Genomic DNA, 20,625 nt, shown 5'->3' with positions numbered 1-20,625 from the left:
GACTCCCAGACCAGCTCTTCCCCGAGTCACAGCTCCCACCAGGACTCTGCGGCGTATCCGAGACTCCGCTTGCAGCACGGCTTTGCCGGCTCTCCACTTCCCCCCAGTTTTCACCTCCACCCCTGCCTGAGCCACCTTGGGGTCGCTGGAGTCCCTGTACAGCATCATCTCTCTGGCCCGAGTTACCTTGAACTCCTCCTCCAGGGACAGCTGGAGCATGATGTTATTTCCATAAAGGGCGATGCTGCTAAGGCTCCTGGGCAGTCCCAGCCACCTTCTGAGAAAGCTGCTGACTTTCCTCTCCAATCTCTCTACGATAGATATTGGGACTTCGTAAACAAGCAGTGGCCAGAGTATCCTTGGCAGGATACCATGCTGATAAATCTAGGCCTTGAACTTGCCGGGAAGCCCCGACCGGTCCACTGCTCTCAACCAACTCTCCAGCTCCTGACAGGTTGCCTGGACAGATGCTGTATCCTTCAGGCTGCTGTTAAACACCTTGCCAAGACTCTTCACTGGCCTTTCGGAGACAGTTGGGATTGGTGACCCTTCGATGCTGAAGCAGAACCCGTCCATGACTTTGCCCTTCTTCAGCACCAGTGACCTTGATTTTCCTGGCTTAAACCTCATCCTTGCCCATCCAAGCAGTTTCTCCAACCCCTGCAGGATCCACCTGCGTCCTGGCACTGACTCAGTGGTGACAGTCAGGTCGTCCATGAAGGCTCTGATTGGTGGTTGGTGCACTCCTGACTTGGTCCGAGGGCCCCGGCACTCTGGCTCAGCAGACTTGACGATCATGTTCATCGCCAAGGCAACAAGGATCACAGAGATGGTACAGCCTGTGATGATCCCAACCTCCAGTCTGTGCCCCTCTGATGTTACTGACCCTGATGAGACTCTCATGCTGAACTGGTTGTAATAGTCCAGGATGAGATCTGCCACTTGGCCCGCGGGGCACGTGATGCTTGGCCATGACTGTCTGGATCAGCTTGTGCGGGATGGAGCCGTAGGCGTTGGCCAGGTCAAGCCAGAGCACTGTCAGGTTTCCCTTGTTCTCCCTGGCTTCTCTGATGAGCTGGGTCACCACTCCCGTGTGCTCTAGACACCCCGGCACTCCAGACAAGCCTCCCTTTTGCACTGAGCTGTCGGTGTAGCCATTGCTGGAGAGGAAGTTGGTCAGTGCCTCACCACTATGCTGAAGAAGATCTTGCCTTCAACGCATAACAAGGAGATGATTCTGAACTGAAATAAAAGCAGCAAACACTATATGCACTCGGGTCTCCTTCCACACACCACCTTTCTACTAAGTTATAAGACAAGATAATAGGGTTATAACTACTCATTAACCCAGTTATACATTCCTTTTGTTCCAGCCATCCTTCCTCCATTGTTTCTGCTATTAAAACTGTCTTGTCTATTTTCCAATTGTAAGAAATGTTAATTCTATACAAGGATAAGTGTATTCAAGTGTTAAATGTTTATAAGAACAGTAATTAAGCAGTCAGCGTGGATAATCATGTTTGAATAAGCTATTGGAGTTCATGATGGGCACATCCAGCAGAGGAGATGAGAAGGAACCAGTGGATGTGGTATATTTAAGGGCCTGCCCAAAGGGCGATTTTTTCGGTGACTGCTGGCATCACTGACTGACGTATCAGGCACCGAAAAGGTCACGGCGTGATGACGTATTGACGCGCGGTGTTCCTCATGTGTCGCAACATCCTTCGGCGACCCTGATGACGCAGGCTATCGCCGAAAAAAATTGCCATGTGGGACAGTCAAAGTAGCATGGCCAAATAAATAGATGAACATTGTAGTCTCTGTGTGATGGTTATGTTGGGAATGAATGTTTAGTTGTCAGTACAATGTCAATCAAGTAGGCTGATTTGTTTGGACATTGTCACACTAGCATATTGCTTCAGCTCTCTTCATTCAGGCAGAGTGCTGCATCATTCTTCCGACATGCAATTTGAAGTTATCGGAAAGGCTTTGGGGTGTCCGCAAGAAAGTCACTCACTGCAGGGTACACTTTTGAACTCTTGGAGCTACAGTATATGGCTGGTTAGATGAATCCTAGGAGCTTGAAGATAATGTAAATAGTAGATACAGTGTGGCAACAGGCCTTTCGGCCCAACTCACCCGCAACAATGTCCCAGCTACCCTAGTCCCACTTGCCTACGCTTGGTCCATAACCCTCCAAATCTGTCCTATCCATGTACCTGTCCAACTGTTTCTTAAATCTTTATAGACTCTTTAGACGGAGATGGGCAATGCCATACATTTTGTGGTGCAAACATTAGTTGTTATTTATCAGTCCATGCCTGAACATTGACTACATCTTGTTACGAGCAGGCATGGCTCATTTCATTTGCTGAAGAGCTGCAGCAGGAACTGAACTTTGCACAATAAATAAACATCCTCAATTCCGACTTCATGGTGAAAAGATTACTGTCCCAGCAATATATTCCAGGAAAAGCACTGACTGATAGATAAACTTACACGTATTTTTAAATAAAGACAGACAAGAGATGGCGCTGCTACAAAATTGGAGCAAAAACAAACTGCTGCAACAACTCAGTGAGTTGAGTAGCATCTGTAGAGGCAAAGGGACAAGGCCAGTTTCAGGGTCTCAACCAGAAATATTGACAATCCCTTTAGCTTCACGGATGCTGCTCGACTGCCAAGTTTCTTCGGCAGTTTGCTTTCTAATAAACTTAACTATAGATACTCACCCAAGCCCTTCTTCAGTTGAATTTTTCCATTTCAACGTGATTGGAAAGGGAGCCACATCTGTGATGGAAAATTCACGCACTTTAAATGCTGGTGAAAGAATTGCACACTGGATAGGGAGAGACAAAAAAAGAGTAATGTAATTATAATTACTGTAACAACACCAATTAATGTTCGAAAAACAATTACTGTCAATAAAATGAGATTCAATTTGAACTAGACAATAATACTACCTTTAACTGGGTTTACAGAAAATAGCTTTTGCCTTACTAGTTACTCAGAGAAAGCCGAGGAAAACAGAGAGCCGGATTTGTTTCCATTAAGAGCTCAATACAGTTAATATAGAAATTCAATTGAATTGGATCATTTTTCTTCATGAGATTGAAAATCTGATTTTCTCTGTAGAAGCAAATATGTTTTGCGACTTGCTGAAAATATACTGCACTTTTTCTTTTAAAAATCACCCTCAATGGTCTTTGTGCATTCTGGGGGAAATTTGGACTAATTTATGCATGTCCAGAACTACAGCATCTTACTAAACCATTTAAAGCTAACTCCACTACTTATCTCGGTCCTTCTGCATCCCTTCAAGGCTCCCCGACCTCAATTTACTTTCACGATTTCTAAAGGCCCAGCTCACACCTGCCCCAAACTCCCAGTTACAATTCTCAGCCCCAGGCAGTAATCATTATGAAAGTTCTCATCTGCTCACCTCCCATCACTCCAACATTGTGGAACAGGCTTTTTCTTCAAAGGTCTTTTATTGTCACATATACCAACTAAGGTACAGTGATATGCAAATTACCATACAGCCATATGGAAAAAAAAAAAGCAGCAAGACACACAGCTACATAAGTTAACATAAACATCCACCACAGCAGATTCCCCACATCCCTCACTGTGATGGAAGGCAATAATGTACAATCTACTTCCTCTTTATTCTCCCGCGGGGCGATTTATCCATCAGGGCGATCGAGACTCCTGCAGCCGGCGGTTGAAGCCCCCCGCGTCGAACGATCGAAACTCCTGCAGCTTGGACTTCCCGAAGTCCATTTACACCAGCACCCATGATTGGAGCTCCTAGGCAAAGGGATCGCAAGCTCCACGATGGTAAGTCCGCAGACGACCGTGGTGGAGCTCTCAAAATCGGTCTCCAGCAGAGGCCGCCAACTCCTCAACGTTAGGCCGCAGCGCGGACAGAGGTACGATACAGGGAAAAACAAAAACTCAAAAATAATAAAACGCATCTCCGTCGAGGTAAGAGATTAGAAAAAGTCTTCACCAATACCACACCCCCCCCCCCCCACATTAAAACAAGCCAAATAATACTAAAACGATACATTTAACACATACAATTAAAACACAAAGAAGGAAAGGACAGACTTGGCGAGGCAGCCAATGCTGGCGCCACCCGGTGGGTTGATAACTTCCACACCACCACGCTACCCCAACACCATCAGTTCTTGACAACTGTGCAAATTTTATGGCAGCATCCAACCACCAGCTGTGCACTTTCCAGTGACCTGACCCAAAAGCTCTTGCGTGGATGAATTGGGCTGAATGGTCCATTTCTGTGCAACATGACTATAACAAATTCTTACAGCACATCAGCCATTCAGTCCATCACTTCAATAATGCTTCTTAGTAGAAATAACCTGACTATCATTCCCCTGTAGTCTTTCACATTTCCCCCCCAAGCAGTACATTTTAAATCATCACTGCTTTGCTGCCAACTACAAAACAATATCCAGGAAAACTTCCGTTGAGAATTACATCAAAATATAAATTACATGCAATCCAGAGAAAGGGGAAGATGACAAACATGATACAGTAACCAATCTCCAGCAAAAAAAGGCTCATATTTTAATTTATATAATCACACACTTGCAAGAAACTTACCTGCAGTGCACATCCTCTTGCCACAGCTTCATCCGCATTGAGGGTTGTGCTCACTTCTTTGTGAAAGAACTTTGCAATTCTCTCCTTCACAGCTGGAATTCTTGTTGCACCCCCCAAAATTTCAACAGAATAGATATCTTCAAACTGCAATTCTATATTTGAAATACATCAGTAACTAGTAGGTAAAATAATTTGCAACATATGAATACTTTGCAAAAATAAATTGTGCTTTTTAAATTCTAACATGTTTTACTATCTTGTACTGACCAAGTGCTTAACAATTAACAAGTGCTAGGGTAGTATAAGATCTAGAAGGAGATGGTCCTAAGGCTCTTAAAGACTATTAAGTGGATAAGTCCCAAGTTATTGAGGGAGGCAAGAGAGGAGAATGCAGAGGCCTCGATGGCCGAGGTCCCAGTGGACTGAAGAGTGGCCAACTCTTTGTTTAAGAAAAGAGAGAATCCTGGGAACTATCGGCCAGTGATCCTCACGCCAGTGGTAGGAAAACTAATGGACAGAATTCTTTGAGATGAGAAATACACGGATTTGGAAGAGAATGGGCTAATTAGGAATAACCAGCACAGCCTTGTACATAGCAGGTCATGTCTCACTATCTTCATTGAGTGTTCTTTGAGGAGGTGACAAAGGAGATTGATGAAGTTAGGGCAATGTATGTTGTATATATGGATTTTAGTAAGGCTTATGATAATGTAGGCTGGATTACGAACTGGCTTATTCATAAAAGACAGAGGGTTGTTGTGAAAGGTAGATATTCTGGCTGGAGGTCTGTGAGCAGTGGATTTCCACAAGGATCTGTGCTGGGACCTCTGCTGTTTGTGATACTCACCAACCCATCTACATTTACGTGTGTAAGTTTGCTGACGACACCAAAATTGGAGGAATTGCAGACATAGGAATGCTGTCAGAAGATACAGCGGAATAGAGATCAGCGGCAGAAATGGGTGGGGAAACTGCATGTGAAGTTTAACCCAAACAAGTGTGAGGTGATGCACTTTGGGAGGTTAAATGCAGGGGCAAAGTATACAGTTAATGGGAAGACCCTTAGCACTAAAGGTGGTGGCACAAGTAGATATTGCTCGAATTGAATACAAGTCAGAAGGTCATGATGCTACTCTATAGAATTTTGGTTAAGCCGCATTTGGAATATTGCGTGCAGTTCTGATGGCCCCATTACAGGAATGATGTGGAGGTTTTGCAGAGGGTGTACTGAAGATTTACCAGAATGCTGCCTGGATTTGAGCCACAGGGAGAGGTTGAATAGATTTGGATTGCTTTCTCAGGAACATCGAAGGTTGAGAGACTTTATAGAAGTACATAAAATTATGAGTGGTATCGAGGGCATAGACAATCAGGACCTTTCCCAGAGTGGAAATGTCCAACACTAGAAGGCATAGCTATAAAGTGAGAGAGGGAAAGTTTAATGAAGACATGCAGGGCACATTTAAAAAAAAAAATTTTTTAACTCAAAAACTCTTTTTTGCACACTTGGAACACTTTTCCAGGGGTGGTGGTGCAGGCAGATATGATAGTGGCATTCCAGAGGCTTTTAAATAGGCACGTGTAAATGCACAGAATAGAGGGATATGGATCATGTATAGACAGATGAGTCAGTATAACTAGGCATCATGTTCGACATAAACATTGTGGGCCGAAGGGCCCGTTCCTGTGCTGCAGTGGCACAGCGGTAGAGTTGCTGCCTTACAGCCGGATGGATCTACACTTCTGCAATTCCTTTGCCAGAGATCCGGGTTTGATCCAGGATAGGTGCTGTCTGTACGAAGTTTATACGTTCTCCCCGTGAGTTTTCCCTGGGTGCTCCGGTTTCCTCCCATACTCCAAAAGACATACTGGTTTGTAGGTCAATTGGCTTGGTAAAATTGTAAATTGCCCCTATTGTGTGTGTAGCGATAGGGATCGTTGGCCGGCATGGACTCAGTGGGTCACAGGGCCTTTTTCCGCGCTGTATACCTAAACTCTAAACGTAGAATCCTTTGTTTTATATGAAGAAATTTAAGAACAGTGCAGACATCCAAGTTAACAGAAGTTAAACAATGGGATCTACTTACTGGCTTGTTCAACAATGCTTTTTAAGGGGGCCTCCACTCTGCTTAAAAGACCAGTGCAGAATTCTTCAAACCGTACTCTGAAAAGGAAAGGCAGGAATTTTCCAATGTTATACTCTTGCTAAAAAAATTCTCAACAGAAACAGTATTTTGGAATGGAAATAAATGACCAATTACACGCTGTATGACTATGATTAACTTATAAATGGTATCCTGTTTCAGTTATAAACATTTATCTATTAAAAGTACTAAGCAATATCACCAGCTTTATAGCATTTCAATTGGGTTAATTATGGTAAATTACAGCACCATTCCCATCACTAACACAGCCCAACTAAAATACAATATTAGTGTGGTTATGAGATTTTGATTAGAACATGGCAATTCTTGAATCTGCATAGAGTAGAAATTAATTATTACTTTGCCGCAGCAATCCATACCACCTAATCTTTCTTGGAAAGTTATTTTCACAAGAGATCAGGTCTTCTGGTTATCCAAGTCAGAAGAGAAAAATGTGAATGGACAGTGTGGCAGGCACTCATGGCTGTACTTCCAGCCTTCATGATGCACCATGAAGATGGATTGGATGGAAGGAAGTGATTCGCCAGTAATGGACTGGGGTCTGTTTGCCACTCATGTTCAGGCAGAGAAAAGTAAATCAGTTGCCAAGACAAGCCGAGGTATAGTCCATCAAAAGACTTTATAGATAATAGGTGCATAAGCCAGCACTGCCATTCATGGCTGATCATCCACAATCAATACCCCGTTCCTGTCTTTTACCCATATCCCTTGATTCCGCTAGCCCAAAGAGCTCTATCTAACTCTTTTGAATACATCCAGTGAATCGGCCTCCACTGCCTACTGTGGCAGAGAATTTCCCAAATTCGCAACTCTGTGATAAAGTTTTTCCTCATCTCAGTTCTAAATGGGGATCATGACAGAAGCCTCCTGTGACGATCCCCAGAAACAACGACACGATACACTCTGTGACGAGTCGGGCGACCAATTCTGATAACATGTTGGACAAGGACAGAAGCCAACAGCATGCTATACGTCGTCTGACACACTAGCGAACAAAATTCTAAATGGCCTACCCGTTATTCCTAAACTGTGGGTCCTGATTCTGGACTCTCCCAACATCGGGAACATGTTTCCTGCATCTAGCGTGTCTAATCCCTTAATAATTTTATATGTTTCTATAAGATCCCCTCATCTAAATTCCATTGAATACAAGCCCAGTTGCTCCATTCTTTCATCATACGACAGTCCCGCCATCCTAAGAATTAACCTCATGAACCTATGCTGCACTCCCTCAAAAGCAAGAATGTCCTTCCTCAAATTAGAAGACCAAAATTGAACACAATACTCCAGGTGGGTCTCACCAGGGCCATGTACAACTGCAGAAGGACCTCTTTGCTCCTATACGCAACACCTCTCATTATGAAGGCCAACATGCCATTAGCTTTCTTCACTGCCTGCTGTACCTGCCTGCTTACTTTCAGTGACCGATATACTAGGACACCCAGGTCTGGTTGAACTTCCCCTTTTCCTAACTTGACACCATTCAGAGAATCATCTGTCTTCCTGTTCTTGCCACCCAAGTGGATAACCTCAGATTTATCCATATTATACTGCATCAGCCATGCATCTGCCCACTCACCCAACCTGTCCAAGTCACCCAGCATCCTCATTGCATTCTCTTCACAGTTCACACTGCCACCCAGCTTTGTGCCATCTGCAAATTTGCTAATGCCACTTTTAATTCCTTCATCTAAATCATTAATGTATATTGTAAATAGCCGTGGTCCCAGCACCGAGCCTTGCGGCACCCCATTAGTCACTGCCAACTCATTCATTTCCAATTTACCCTCTACTCGAAGCATAGGGTGTACACTTTGCTGCATTAAAAGTATTAGAAATTGTGGAGACAGGTGGGAACTAGTTGTTTGGGGTGGGAAGGGGAATGAAATGCAAGTGCATTTGTGCATGAAATGGATTTGTGAGCCATGGTGAAAAGGAAATCAGAGTTAAGGAAAGATGTATAGAAGTACTGTGTAGGAAGGAACTGCAGATGCTGGTTTAAACCGAAGATACACAAAAAGCTGGAGCAACTCAGGGGGTCAGACACCATTTCTGAAAAAAAGAGTGACATTTCAGGTTGAGACCTTTCTTCAGGTGAAGAGTCTCGACCTGTCGGGATTTGCCCATATAACATGAAATGAGTTTCTCAATCTCTTTCTTGTACTTCATCTCATCATTGATGTTGATCTGGCCATCAGCAGTGGTATCAGCAAAATCAGCAAACTTAGACAGAATTGGTGCTGTACTTTGTCACATGGTCGTGAGAATAGAGATTAGAGCAAGAGTAACGAGCACCAATTTCAAATTTTAACTGACTGAGGACTGCATGTTCAAAAGTCAGATGCAGTTGGAGGCACCAAGGCAGAGGTCTAGGATTCAAGAGATGAACTTATTTGGTAATAAGGTGTTGAAGGCTGAGCTGTAGTCGATGAATAGCATATGGTATGTGTTCATATTGTCAAGGTGATCCAGGGCTGAATGTACTGTAAGGGAATCTAATGCAATGTGCGTACAGGGAAAATAAGTCTTGGAGAACGCCCTCCGAGATTTATGTTCCCTGTACGCAGATTGAAAGGGCTCCAAATTGTCTGGGAGAATGGTACAGATATGGGTATTACCAATTTTTCAAAGCACTTCATTATGGTTGATGTAATTATTGAGACCAGGTCACTTTATTTTTCTTGGGAACTGGTGTGATGGAGGATTCCTTGAAGCCAATGGGGATAACAAAGCGTTGAACTGAGAGGTTGAAGATATGTTGATTAGTGCATCCAGGCTGGCTGTTTAGAGAATTTACTCTTGTAAAATCAGATCAGACTATTGCCACTGAGATAGCAAGACATTTTGGTGATATTCAGTGGAGGGCTGCACCTTGGTGGAAAACTGCAAAGAAAGACACACCTGCTGGAATAACTCAGCGGGTCAGACTGCATCTCCGGGGAACTTTGAAATATGACATTTTGGGTCAGGACCCTTCTTCAGACTGATCATGGTGAGGGGAAGGCAGAAAGCTGGAAGAGAGGAGGGGGCAGGATAATGCCTGACGAGTCATAGGTGGATACAGGTGAGGTGATGTATTTTGATAGCCAGATGGTTGGTCAAAGACCAGAGATGAAAAGATAAAAGATGTGAGATAAGGATAGAAGGTGACAAATGGGAACCCAGAGGAAGGAATAAAAGTTGAAACAGAGAAGGAAAAAATGGCATGGGTCCAGAGAAGAGGTGGGAGGGACCAGGGAGAGGGCAGTTGGGGTGGGAGGGAATTAGTAAACTAAGAAGTTGTGGATGGAGCAGATTCCATGGAAGGTGGAAGAGGTGGGGTTACAAAGTGACTTGTGGTCGAATCACCAGAAGGTGGTAGCATGTGGTACAAGTATCAGAGATTAATGTGTTGGATGTGAAGACTGGTGGGGTGAAAGGCAAGGACCAGGGGATCTCTGACACCCATTTTGGCCAGGCAAACAAAGTTTCATCGGTTCAAAATGGGCATTGGAGATTACCGGGTAGAGATGTGTTGTTGCCAAAGATCACCCCTAATTTTAGTTTGTAGCCCATGGTGGATTCCAGGCTCTATTGCAGTTGCCTGGTATTCGTTGATCGAATTGAGCCACCAGCTTGTTCTGGAACACTCTTGGCATCCCGGATACCCATTCAGAGATGAGAAATTGTCTTTTTATACTGCACGTGATGATATTTCTTCAAAGCTTTGGATCTGAAGTTTAGCAGAGAGTGAAACTCCCTGTTCATTCAAAGGCTTCTTGTTAGGATTGACACCAATTGTTTTTGTTGGAACACTATCATCAACACATCTCCTGATGCTGCAAGCAGTTCCAATTATCAATATCTGCCTGAATATTGCCTGTGTCTTACATCATACAGGAACAGATTATATTTTAATCAGGAATTAGAAATGCAATGAAACATTGTGTAATTAGACACAACTTTCCCAGTGTGATTCTATGAGTGGGGATCTCATTGAAACATATAAGATTGTTAAAGGCTTGGACACACTAGAGGCAAGAAACATGTTCCCGATGTTGGGGGAGTCCAGAACCAGGGGCCACAGTTTAAGAATAAGGAGTAAGCTATTTAGAACGGAGACGAGGAAACACTTTTTCTCACAGAGAGCGGCGAGTCTGTGGAATTCTCTGCCTCAGAGGGTGGTGGAGGCAGGTTCACTGGATGGTTTCAAGAGAGAGCTAGATAGGGCTCTTAAAAATAGCAGAGTCAGGGGATAAGGCAGGAATGGGGTACTGATTTGGGATGATCAGCCATGATCACATTGAATGGCGGTGCTGGCTCGAAGGGCCAAATGGCCTGCTCCTGCACCTGTTGTCTATGATAGGTCATGATTCAACAACTGATGATGGTTGAACTTGGGCATTGCTTGGCAGAACCCTTGTGGAAATTTGAGCTTAAATGACTGACCAACAATCACCTTCCTTTCTGCAATGCGAGCAATCACTGATTCCCTCTGATCTCAGCTTTACCATAGCTCCTGATGTCATGGGAAATCATCCATACCTATAACTGTGTTTCTAAAGGTTTCATCACATTGTAAACAACCTTCCAAATGTTTACTCTTTCTTTCATTTCAGCAGTTTAAAAAGGAATTTAAAATGGAAAAAGTACAACCAAATATATTTACCTATTCATTCTTCCAGAAACGTCGATGTCATTCATGAAGCACTCTATGTTCAATGGGAGGTCAGAGGCATTTGCACTCATTAGCTTCTTTAATTTCTCACATTCTTGGTGTAGTCGAATTAAAGCTCTTACATTAGCCTTCACGTTTAGCTTGTATTTGGTCTTAAATTCATCACAAAAGTAATCTACCAAAACTTCATCAAAGTTTCTTCCACCAAAGTGGGGATCAAATGCAGTTCCCAAAACCTATAATTGTTGGGTTTAAAAACAGAAGTCAATTGACAGGAAATTATATCCTACATACAATTCTTACTACAATATGAACATTAGAGCTAAATGCTAACATTCAAAATAATTCAGAATACTGACACGTGCCAAGACCATTAACTGCATTAAAAAGTGCACTTAAAGGCAGAATTTTACAACCATTGATAGCTTATTTGAAACAGCAATGGGGGTGGGGGGGGGGGGGGGGGGGGGGGGGGGGGGGGGGGGGTCAGCCTTCCCCATGTAAAGATTCAGGCATTCCACTAAGTCCGAACTTTTTGAATCATAAAGTTTTAAAAACAGGGTCTCAATTTATCCAAAAAGTGATACTGCACTCAACCAAATTAACACTCTGTTTCTCCAGTACTGTAATTGCCAGCAAAGGTGCGACAGTACCCATCTCGATAATACTAAAAGATGTGCCCCCACCCTCTCTACCCCCTCGCCTCTCCCGCTCTACCCTCCCTTCCTCCCTCTCTACCCCCCACCTTTAGGGATTGAAGAGGGAGGGTGAAAAGGAAGTGCTGGGGTATGAGCCGCGCTTGCGCAGTTAGGGGCTATGTGCGAGTGGTGCAATATTGCATTGGGTGAATGGCTTGTGTTGGGGGAACGGGTGAGTGGTGGAATCTTGCGTTGGGGAACAGATCTAAACTTGGGCTCCCCAGGAATAATTTGTAAACTTGCAGAAAAAAAAGCTATGACAAAAATACTGGCAAACTTTAAAATGCTGTTTTTCAAAAAATTTTTTTTTTTTTTAAACTAAGTAAATTATAAGTTTCTGTGGAAATTCAGGTTTCTGGGAATTTTAAATAATTAAACAAACACCTTCATAATACAAATGTGCAAATTACATTCACTTAAGTTAATTTAGGTCCCCAACTGCTCAGTTTAATCAGATTGATGCAGAGACATGTTAAACAGGATAAACCCAACAATTTTATATAGTCTGTTTTGAGTCAGCCAATTTTGCTCAGGTTTGGAGAATTTATATAATAAACCTTTCAGCCTCCAAGGTAGGGAATGAAAAAACAGCAGCCAGAGCCGTTGCTGTAAATGGTTATTAGAGACTCCTGCTGGAAACCAGAGAGCAAGACCTAAATTCACTTAATTATACTATGATGGTCAAGAAAGTCGAGTCATATTTTAAGCATTTATAAAGGCCATTTGAAGGAAAGTACTAGACTTTGCAGGGAATACTGCTCACAAAACTGTTTTCTAATAACGGCTTTTATGAAAGTGAAAATTAACATCATCCAACACAAAACACTTAATATTTAAAAAAAATACTTAATCTAAAAAATATATATATATATATACACATAGGAAGATCTTTCCTGCAAAATTATGTTTACCAATGTTTCAGCTAATAGTAATTTATTGAAGAATTATTAAATCGAAGTAAAAATATTGGGTCTGCTGGAAAAAAGCAACATCACTAAGTTATAATTATTTTTGAGAAAATACACTACCTTCTCTTTTACAGGGCAACAATCAGCTCATTGCTACCTTTTACAGATTTAGTATCTACTATATTAATATTGGAGTACAAAATTAAATGAAACACGTTATCAAATATTCTAGGTTGATAATATGAATAATGGGGAAACGCGCATTAAATAATGTCAGTCATACAGCATTGAAACAGGCCTTTTGGCCCAAATTTCCCACATCGATCAACATGCCCATTCTACACTGGCCCCACCTGACAGTATTTGGCCCAGATCTCTAAACCTATCCTATCCATGTACCTGTCCAAATGTTTTTTTTTTAAACATTGTGATAGTACCTGCCTGCTTCCCTCCTCTGGCAACTCATCCAATATACCTCCCACTATGTAAACAAGTTGCCCCTCAGGTTCCTATCTTTGCCCCCTTCACCTTTCCCCCTCACCATAGACCTATACCTCTTGGTTCTTGATTCCCCTAATCTGGCTAAAAGACTGTGCATTTACCCATCTATTCCTCTCATGATCTTATACTCTTCTATAAGACAATGTCATCTTCCTGTGCTCCAAGAAATAAAGTCCTAGCCTGCTGAACCTATCCCAATAGCTCAGGACATTCTTTTAGGAAGGAGATGAGGAATTTCTTTAGTCAGAGGGTGGTGAATCTGTGGAATTCTTTGTCACAGACGACTGTGGAGGCAAAGTCAGAGGATATATTTAAGGCAGAGATATATCTAATCTTGATTAGTATGGGTGTCACAGGTTATGGGGAGATGGCACGAGAATGAGGTTAGGAGGGAGATTAGTATGGGTGTGTAACAGGTTATGGGGAGATGGCACGAGAATGAGGTTAGGAGGGAGATAGATCAGACATGATTGAATGGCGGAGTAGACTTGATGGGCTGAATAACCTAATTCTGCTCCTATCACTTATGATCTTAGGCTCTCCAGTACCACCCACTCTAAATATTCTTATTGTGCCACTAATTCCTGTTCACTTTGTGTATTTGTCTCACATAACCATCATGCATGTTTATTTCTCCAGTCAATAAGGGAGATCTTTAACTCAAATTATCTGGATGTAATATATCTTGATGTCTCATGAAACGTAATAAGAGTTGGAGAAGGGACCTGGTTTAGATGCATTTTAGTTGGGGAAATGACAGTTATTAAACAACATGAAAACAGTAAAATGATACTCAAGTCATTGTGATACACCTTTCCCGAGTTAGGTAGTACAACTGAAATGACTGGATATAAAAAGCAATTTAGTAGTTCTTAATCAAACAGGCTTTTACTAGAGGACAACTTTTGGAATATAGAGTAGGGTTTGTAACAAACCTTTACAGGAGCACTATCTTAACAACATTTCTGATTAAACATGATTTGTTTTAGTACAGTATGAAGAAAAATTTGCATGATAATGAACAAGTCTACAAAAATGAAAAACATTTGAACACTGGAAGAAAACCAATGCAAGGCAATTTTTTTTTTTAAATCACATGGCAGCCAAAGTCAGGTGTAAATCAGTAAATTAATATGATCAAATAGGAGTTGGAGAAGGGACCTGGTTCTATGGACAGACGCAACCAATAAGCTATCTTCCATTACAGAAAATCTTTGTTCCAAATATGTCAATGGACCACAATCAGTGTTGTACAGTGGTAATCAAGACTACTTAGTTTTTAGTTAAATAATGAAACCTTTTAATTATAGGTAATCTACACTCAAAAATATTCAACTAGTTTAATTAACTCACCTTAAGTTTTCCCTTGTTAAATGCACAAATAGAAACCTGGTAAGCCGAATGTCCCATGTCGACAAAAACTACATTCCTTGGTTTTTCTTCTGGAGTTGGTAGATCCTGTTTGTAAATGCCATATGCAAGAGCAACTAGGGAACAAAAAATAGAAATGGTTAAGAACCACCAGTTAGGTATCCTGTTGCATTTATATATTTGTCAAATCCAATGCTAAAATTAGATGGGAAATTGAAAATTAGATTATCAAAATTTAGTGCCCCACAATCTTGTATTCACCCATTCCCAATTAGGAACATTTAGCAGGAATTGCTGAGCAAAGGCTATGAGAAATAAAGTCCAGTCTTGTAAATGCATGGGAGCTCAACTGCAGCAATTTCTACAAAAATGTTCAAAATTCAAGCATGTAGTAAAATGCGGCAGCAAAATTAAGTGAAAAGGGAAATTATTGCATAAGACCAAGTGAATGGTGATTCATAAATGCATTAAAGATCCGCTTAAGTGCTAAATCAGTGAATGGTGAGCCCAGCGTAGCTTGCAGTGGCTCTGGATTCGACCCAAGACAAAGTCCTTGCATTTTTTCCCATGCCTGAGCAAACCATTACAGCAAGTCTATGTAGTATGTCGAACATGCAGTAATGTTGGAGTCAGATGTCCTGACCTTGACGAGATGCTAGGCCAGCCGAGTGTGGCCCAATCAGAACCAAACTTTAATCTTTGTTGGAGCATTCAACTGACATGATACAGTTGGGACCTACAGGTCTTGTTCGGATAGCTACACTCATTAAGTGAATGAAAACCCACGCTTGTGCAGAAAACCCTACCAAAAAAGCAGTGTCATTACAATTCAGTTTTCTTTCTTCGATAAGAAAGACCTCAAAAAATGTAAGTACTATTAAAAGGAAGGAAAATACAGCTTTTGTTTAATCTCCAAGAGGTCTATTGAATATTTAAAATTGCACAAATTAACTTTTTATATATTTAAAAAAATGGGCAACATAAAATGTATAATTTGAATTTCTATTATTTTTCCAGGTTGTTCACTTCCAAAGAGTCAATTTAGATTAAGGAACCTTGGTACCTCATGTAATTGGCCTTCAATGATGAACATACAAATGATAGCAGGAGTAAGCTCTCGTTACCTTCACCATTAAATAAAATCATGGGCTGATCTAATTATAATCTCAATTTTATATCCCTGATATTCATATTCACAGTAGCGTTTTAATCACCTTACCTATCCAGCAGTTATCAAATTCTGTCTTAAAAATATTGAAAGCGCAGTAGTTCCAGAGAATCGCTAGACTGAAAAACCTTTTGACTCATGACAAATTAGTTCTAAATTCTTCTACAACTGGAAACATGTGCTCTCCATCTATCCTTCTGCACCACAGAAAGCATAGTCAGGTTGCAACACAGCTTGGTTTGGGAACAGCTCTGCTCAAGACTCCAAGAAATGACAGTTGTAGATGTAGCCCAGTCCATCACAGACCCGATTTCCCATCGTTGACTCCATCTACACTTCACGCTGCTTCAGAAAAGCAGCCAACATAATGATAAACTTGTCCCACCCTGATCATTCCTTCTCCTTGCTCCTGTTGGGCATAAGCTTGCACCACCAGACCCAGGAACAGCTTCATTGGGAATACGTCATTCACACAAGGGAGGTCCTTTTGAGTGATAACCATAAGGGGGTCATTCATGAATCTATTGGCTTGTGCTTTCAAGATTTTGTATCATCTGCCCATTGGCAGAAAGGAGAGAAGAGATGACCTTGGTTATAGTACCATTCAAGAGAGTAGAGTTCCACGCAAACACAGAAAAGGGCATATTCCAATGCAATACAGTGTGAACAGCTTCCTTAAAGGGAAGTAAAAATCGTATAAATGCGTGTCACTTAGCGCACTAAGCCATTTTGGCAGAGGTGGGCCTTGCGGGTATATGTTCCAAATAGGCTTCTTCATGCCAATTCTACCTTCATCTGACACTCACCAATAAAACCTATCCCATTCAGTCCAACCACTCCATTATTTATTGAGCTTCACCTTAAAAGAATCAAAATCATTTGGTTTGACCTATTCTATATTCTAACTATCCTTGAGCTCAATCATTTTTTCTTGGATCCCCTGGGATTTTCATTAAATGAAGAAACTTCATATTAACGGTGCCAACTTTCAGTTATGACTTTATCATAACTTTAAAAGATAACCATCATGCCATTCTATAAGCTTCTTTCCCAGAGAGGCGTTTCTGTTTGTTCTGTTTACTTAATAGTTTAATACCACCGTTCTTGTACCATTTTTACAAATCTATATTTTCTACTGGCCTCCAATTCTTTTTCCAACAGTTCAGTACTATGCACATTACTCCCAGCCAACCCCGATCAAGGTTTAACAAACATGGCATGCTATACAATGCTATCACCAAATAAATTAATTCCCATGCTTCAATTTAAAAAAATGTAATTACTAACCTGCAGTTGATGAATTACATATATAATCCTTTAGGTTCCTTTGTTCAACTCTATTTAGATATCCTACCCTCATTAATCTAATTTGAAAATGTATCACCAATTATGTGGCCAATCATCTTTGTTAATATGTTTTGATTTGATTACAAAGCCTTCTGCACCAATGCTTCAGATTTTTTTCCTTAATCATAAAACTTTGCTTCGATCTCCTATTCATCTACTGTGTTCCCTCTCCAAAGGATCAAGTTCCCCATTCTCACTTCCACCCTACTAGTTTGCACGTTTAATCCTACAATTTCCACCAGCTTTAATGAGATCATACCAAGAGACATTTCCCTTTTCTCACAGCATTCTGCTGGGACCATCCTCATGCTGATCGATGCCTTAATTCAATTTTCCATCTTCACTTCTCAGAAAAGATACATGCCCCAGAAAACCTCTTACCAAAAGACCCAATTTTCCAGGTGAACCATTGTTTCATTAAATGTCTTCATTGACTGCAGTGCTCGTAATGTGGCCACTTCCACTTTGAAGAAATCAAACCTATTGCACAATCACTTTGCAGAGGGAGACTCCTAGCTTCATGCTGCATTTCATTAATAATGGAACTAGTCTTACATGTCTTTCTTATCCTAACAAAGCTAAATTAAGCTCTGCCAGGCAGGTCAATAGTAACTATTCAATAGCCAATGATAACTTGTCTTTAGTGTGTCAGATCTGTATAGTCTGATGCAATTCTTTCTTACCAGAGAAGTTGCCTGCTGGCTACTTAAGAGTCATACTGCACAGAAACAGGCCCTGCAGCCCACTTTCCCATGCCGATCCAAGATGCACCATCTACATTAATCCCACCTGCCCACCTTTGGCCCATATCCTCCTTCTTCTTGCATATGGCGTGCACAGCCTAAACTTGTAGGACAACTTGTTCTATTTGATCTTACTTGATTGTGCACGCCAGGTTGATTGCATTGGTCAAAACAGGGCGGACCACGTGAAGGTTCCAATGTCCCACCCGCCCATATCCCTCTAAACCTTTCATATCCATGAAAGTACAAAAAGTAGTAAACACTGCCCAGTCCATCATCGGCTCGGACCTTCCTTCCATCGAGGGGATTTATCGCAGTTGCTGCCTCAAAAAGGCTGGCAGCATCAAAGACCCACACCATCCTGGCCACACACTCATCTCCCTGCTACCTTCAGGTAGAAGGTACAGGAGCCTGAAGACTGCAACAACCAGGTTCAGGAATAGCTACTTCCCCACAGCCATCAGGCTATTAAACCTGGCTCGGACAAAACTGATTATTAATAACCCATTATCTGTTATTTGCACTTTATCAGTTTATTTATTCATGTGTGTATATATTTATATTATGGTATATGGACACACTTATCCGTTTTGTAGTAAATGCCTACTATGTTCTGTGTGCTGAAGCAAAGCAAGAATTTCATTGTCCTACACAGGGGCACATGACAATAAACTCACTTGAACTTGAACTCCATGTACCTGTCTGAACATTTTAAATGGTTTAATAGTACCTGCCTCAACTACCTCCTCTGGTAGCTGCACCATATACCCACCAGTCTGTGAAAAAGTTGCCTCAGGTTCCCATCAAATCATGCCCCTCTCGCTATAAATCTATGTTTTTTTATTGGGATCATGCATCTCAAACAAGCAGATAAAGGACTGCTTAATGATAACCTTTTGAAAATGTGAAGATGCCATTATCTTGGTCTTGCTTACTTCAGATGATACAAAGTTGTTCCCCAATAACAAGATCATAATACTGTTTCAGGTTGTATTACAACTTCAATTAACTGTCATTCCTACCACCGAGAAGTCTAATTCCCTAATTTGTTTTCTTTAAACCTAGGAAAGACTTTAGCTGTCCACCTGTCTTCAAGCACCATTCTTCATGTAACAGTACTGATGCTGCTTTTGCCATTAACTTTGTTGAGTAAGAGCGAATACGACCCATGCAGACCCTGGTCTTCAGTTTAGTCTGGACGTTTGATTAGTTTGTTAATTTCCTCTTCTTCAAGAGAGGTCAGCGTGTCTTGAATGCTTGTGTAATAAAACACTAAAATATGCTAACATCTTATGCAAAAAAAATTTCATAAAAAAGCACCAATAATTGCCCACCGAATCATACTAAAGTGGACACAGCCCACCCATCATAAATGACAGCTTTTTTGGATTTGTTTCTTAAAAACTCCTTAAAAGTAATTACAGGCACATCGTTCGTTAGCTTGCAGTTGCAAAATACACTGCAAGATGCTGTGAATCAATCCTTTCATATAATAACATGAAAATAAAGAGTGCTTGGTCAGAATTACTTGAGCCAGTATGAAATCTTCACAAGAGTCATTGTGCTTTTAGCTTTCAGTAGTTTCAACTCGGTAAAAACAATGCTGACAAATCTAAAACTGCACGAGACCTTGGTACTTTGAAGATAAATAATTTCACTGGGATTTATATGTAGTTAATGCTTTGCACTTACCCTCTTACAGATGTAGTGCTTTGGGTTCTCACTTAGATATAGGTTGAATTTGTACCAACACAATAAGTGTCGCTGCCATATTTGTTCAAGTTCTATGAAAAATGTACACTACTTATTTCAGCAATAAGAAGTGCTTTATGATGAAGTTTGCTTACACTTATCTCAGCAGAGGCCAAGATATAGTGCATTTTCTTTTACCTGCAGTAGTGTCGTTCATCAGCCGCAGACAATTAAGCCCTGCAATCTTAGCAGCAGAAATCATGGATCTTCTTTCTACATCAGTGAAAAAACTAGGGACCTGCCAACAGATTTAGAAAATCTCAGATTTTAATAGTTTTACATAATTGTCATATATACACATGCCAGGATGCCAATAAGTCAATGTGACATAACATTCAAACATAACATGTATCAGTATTGCAAAATCATACAAAAATCTGTAGCAAATTTTACTCTCCCTGCATTTTTTAGCTATTAAAAAATTTAAAATACGACTAATTTGTTTCCAACGGGAAAATCCATTAGTTTGTATTATTTATCATTTAATGCCAGGAAACACATGCTATTATTATTGCAAACTGATTGACTGGTGGAGGAGAAAGCTGGGTAGAAGGGGTGTTGAGATTTGCATCTTACAAATTGCATCACAAATTAAAAAGTCAACGTACAATTTGCAGCACAGTTCACCATTAATCTTCATGAATAAAAATTTGGTGAAATAACTCATTACAATTGCAGATGAAATT

The 20,625-nt window shown here is 41.1% G+C and overlaps 1 protein-coding gene across 1 annotated transcript in view; it reads right to left on the bottom strand.

Moving 5' to 3' along the window:
• Positions 1-20,625, bottom strand: part of LOC129704470 (heat shock 70 kDa protein 4L-like) — a 62,306-nt gene that overhangs the window by 23,244 nt on the left and 18,437 nt on the right. Inside the window, exons 5-10 of the mRNA XM_055647572.1 lie at positions 20,078-20,177; positions 14,912-15,045; positions 11,443-11,687; positions 6,717-6,793; positions 4,630-4,781; positions 2,733-2,839 (exon numbers count right to left, since the gene is read on the bottom strand). Coding sequence (XP_055503547.1) covers positions 2,733-2,839; positions 4,630-4,781; positions 6,717-6,793; positions 11,443-11,687; positions 14,912-15,045; positions 20,078-20,177 — 815 coding nt within the window. The remainder of the gene's footprint in view (positions 1-2,732; positions 2,840-4,629; positions 4,782-6,716; positions 6,794-11,442; positions 11,688-14,911; positions 15,046-20,077; positions 20,178-20,625) is intronic.

The sequence above is a fragment of the Leucoraja erinacea genome, chromosome 1 (assembly GCF_028641065.1).
Source record: "Leucoraja erinacea ecotype New England chromosome 1, Leri_hhj_1, whole genome shotgun sequence".
NCBI lineage: Eukaryota > Metazoa > Chordata > Chondrichthyes > Rajiformes > Rajidae > Leucoraja > Leucoraja erinaceus.
This window is presented reverse-complemented; position numbering and strand designations above follow the sequence as displayed.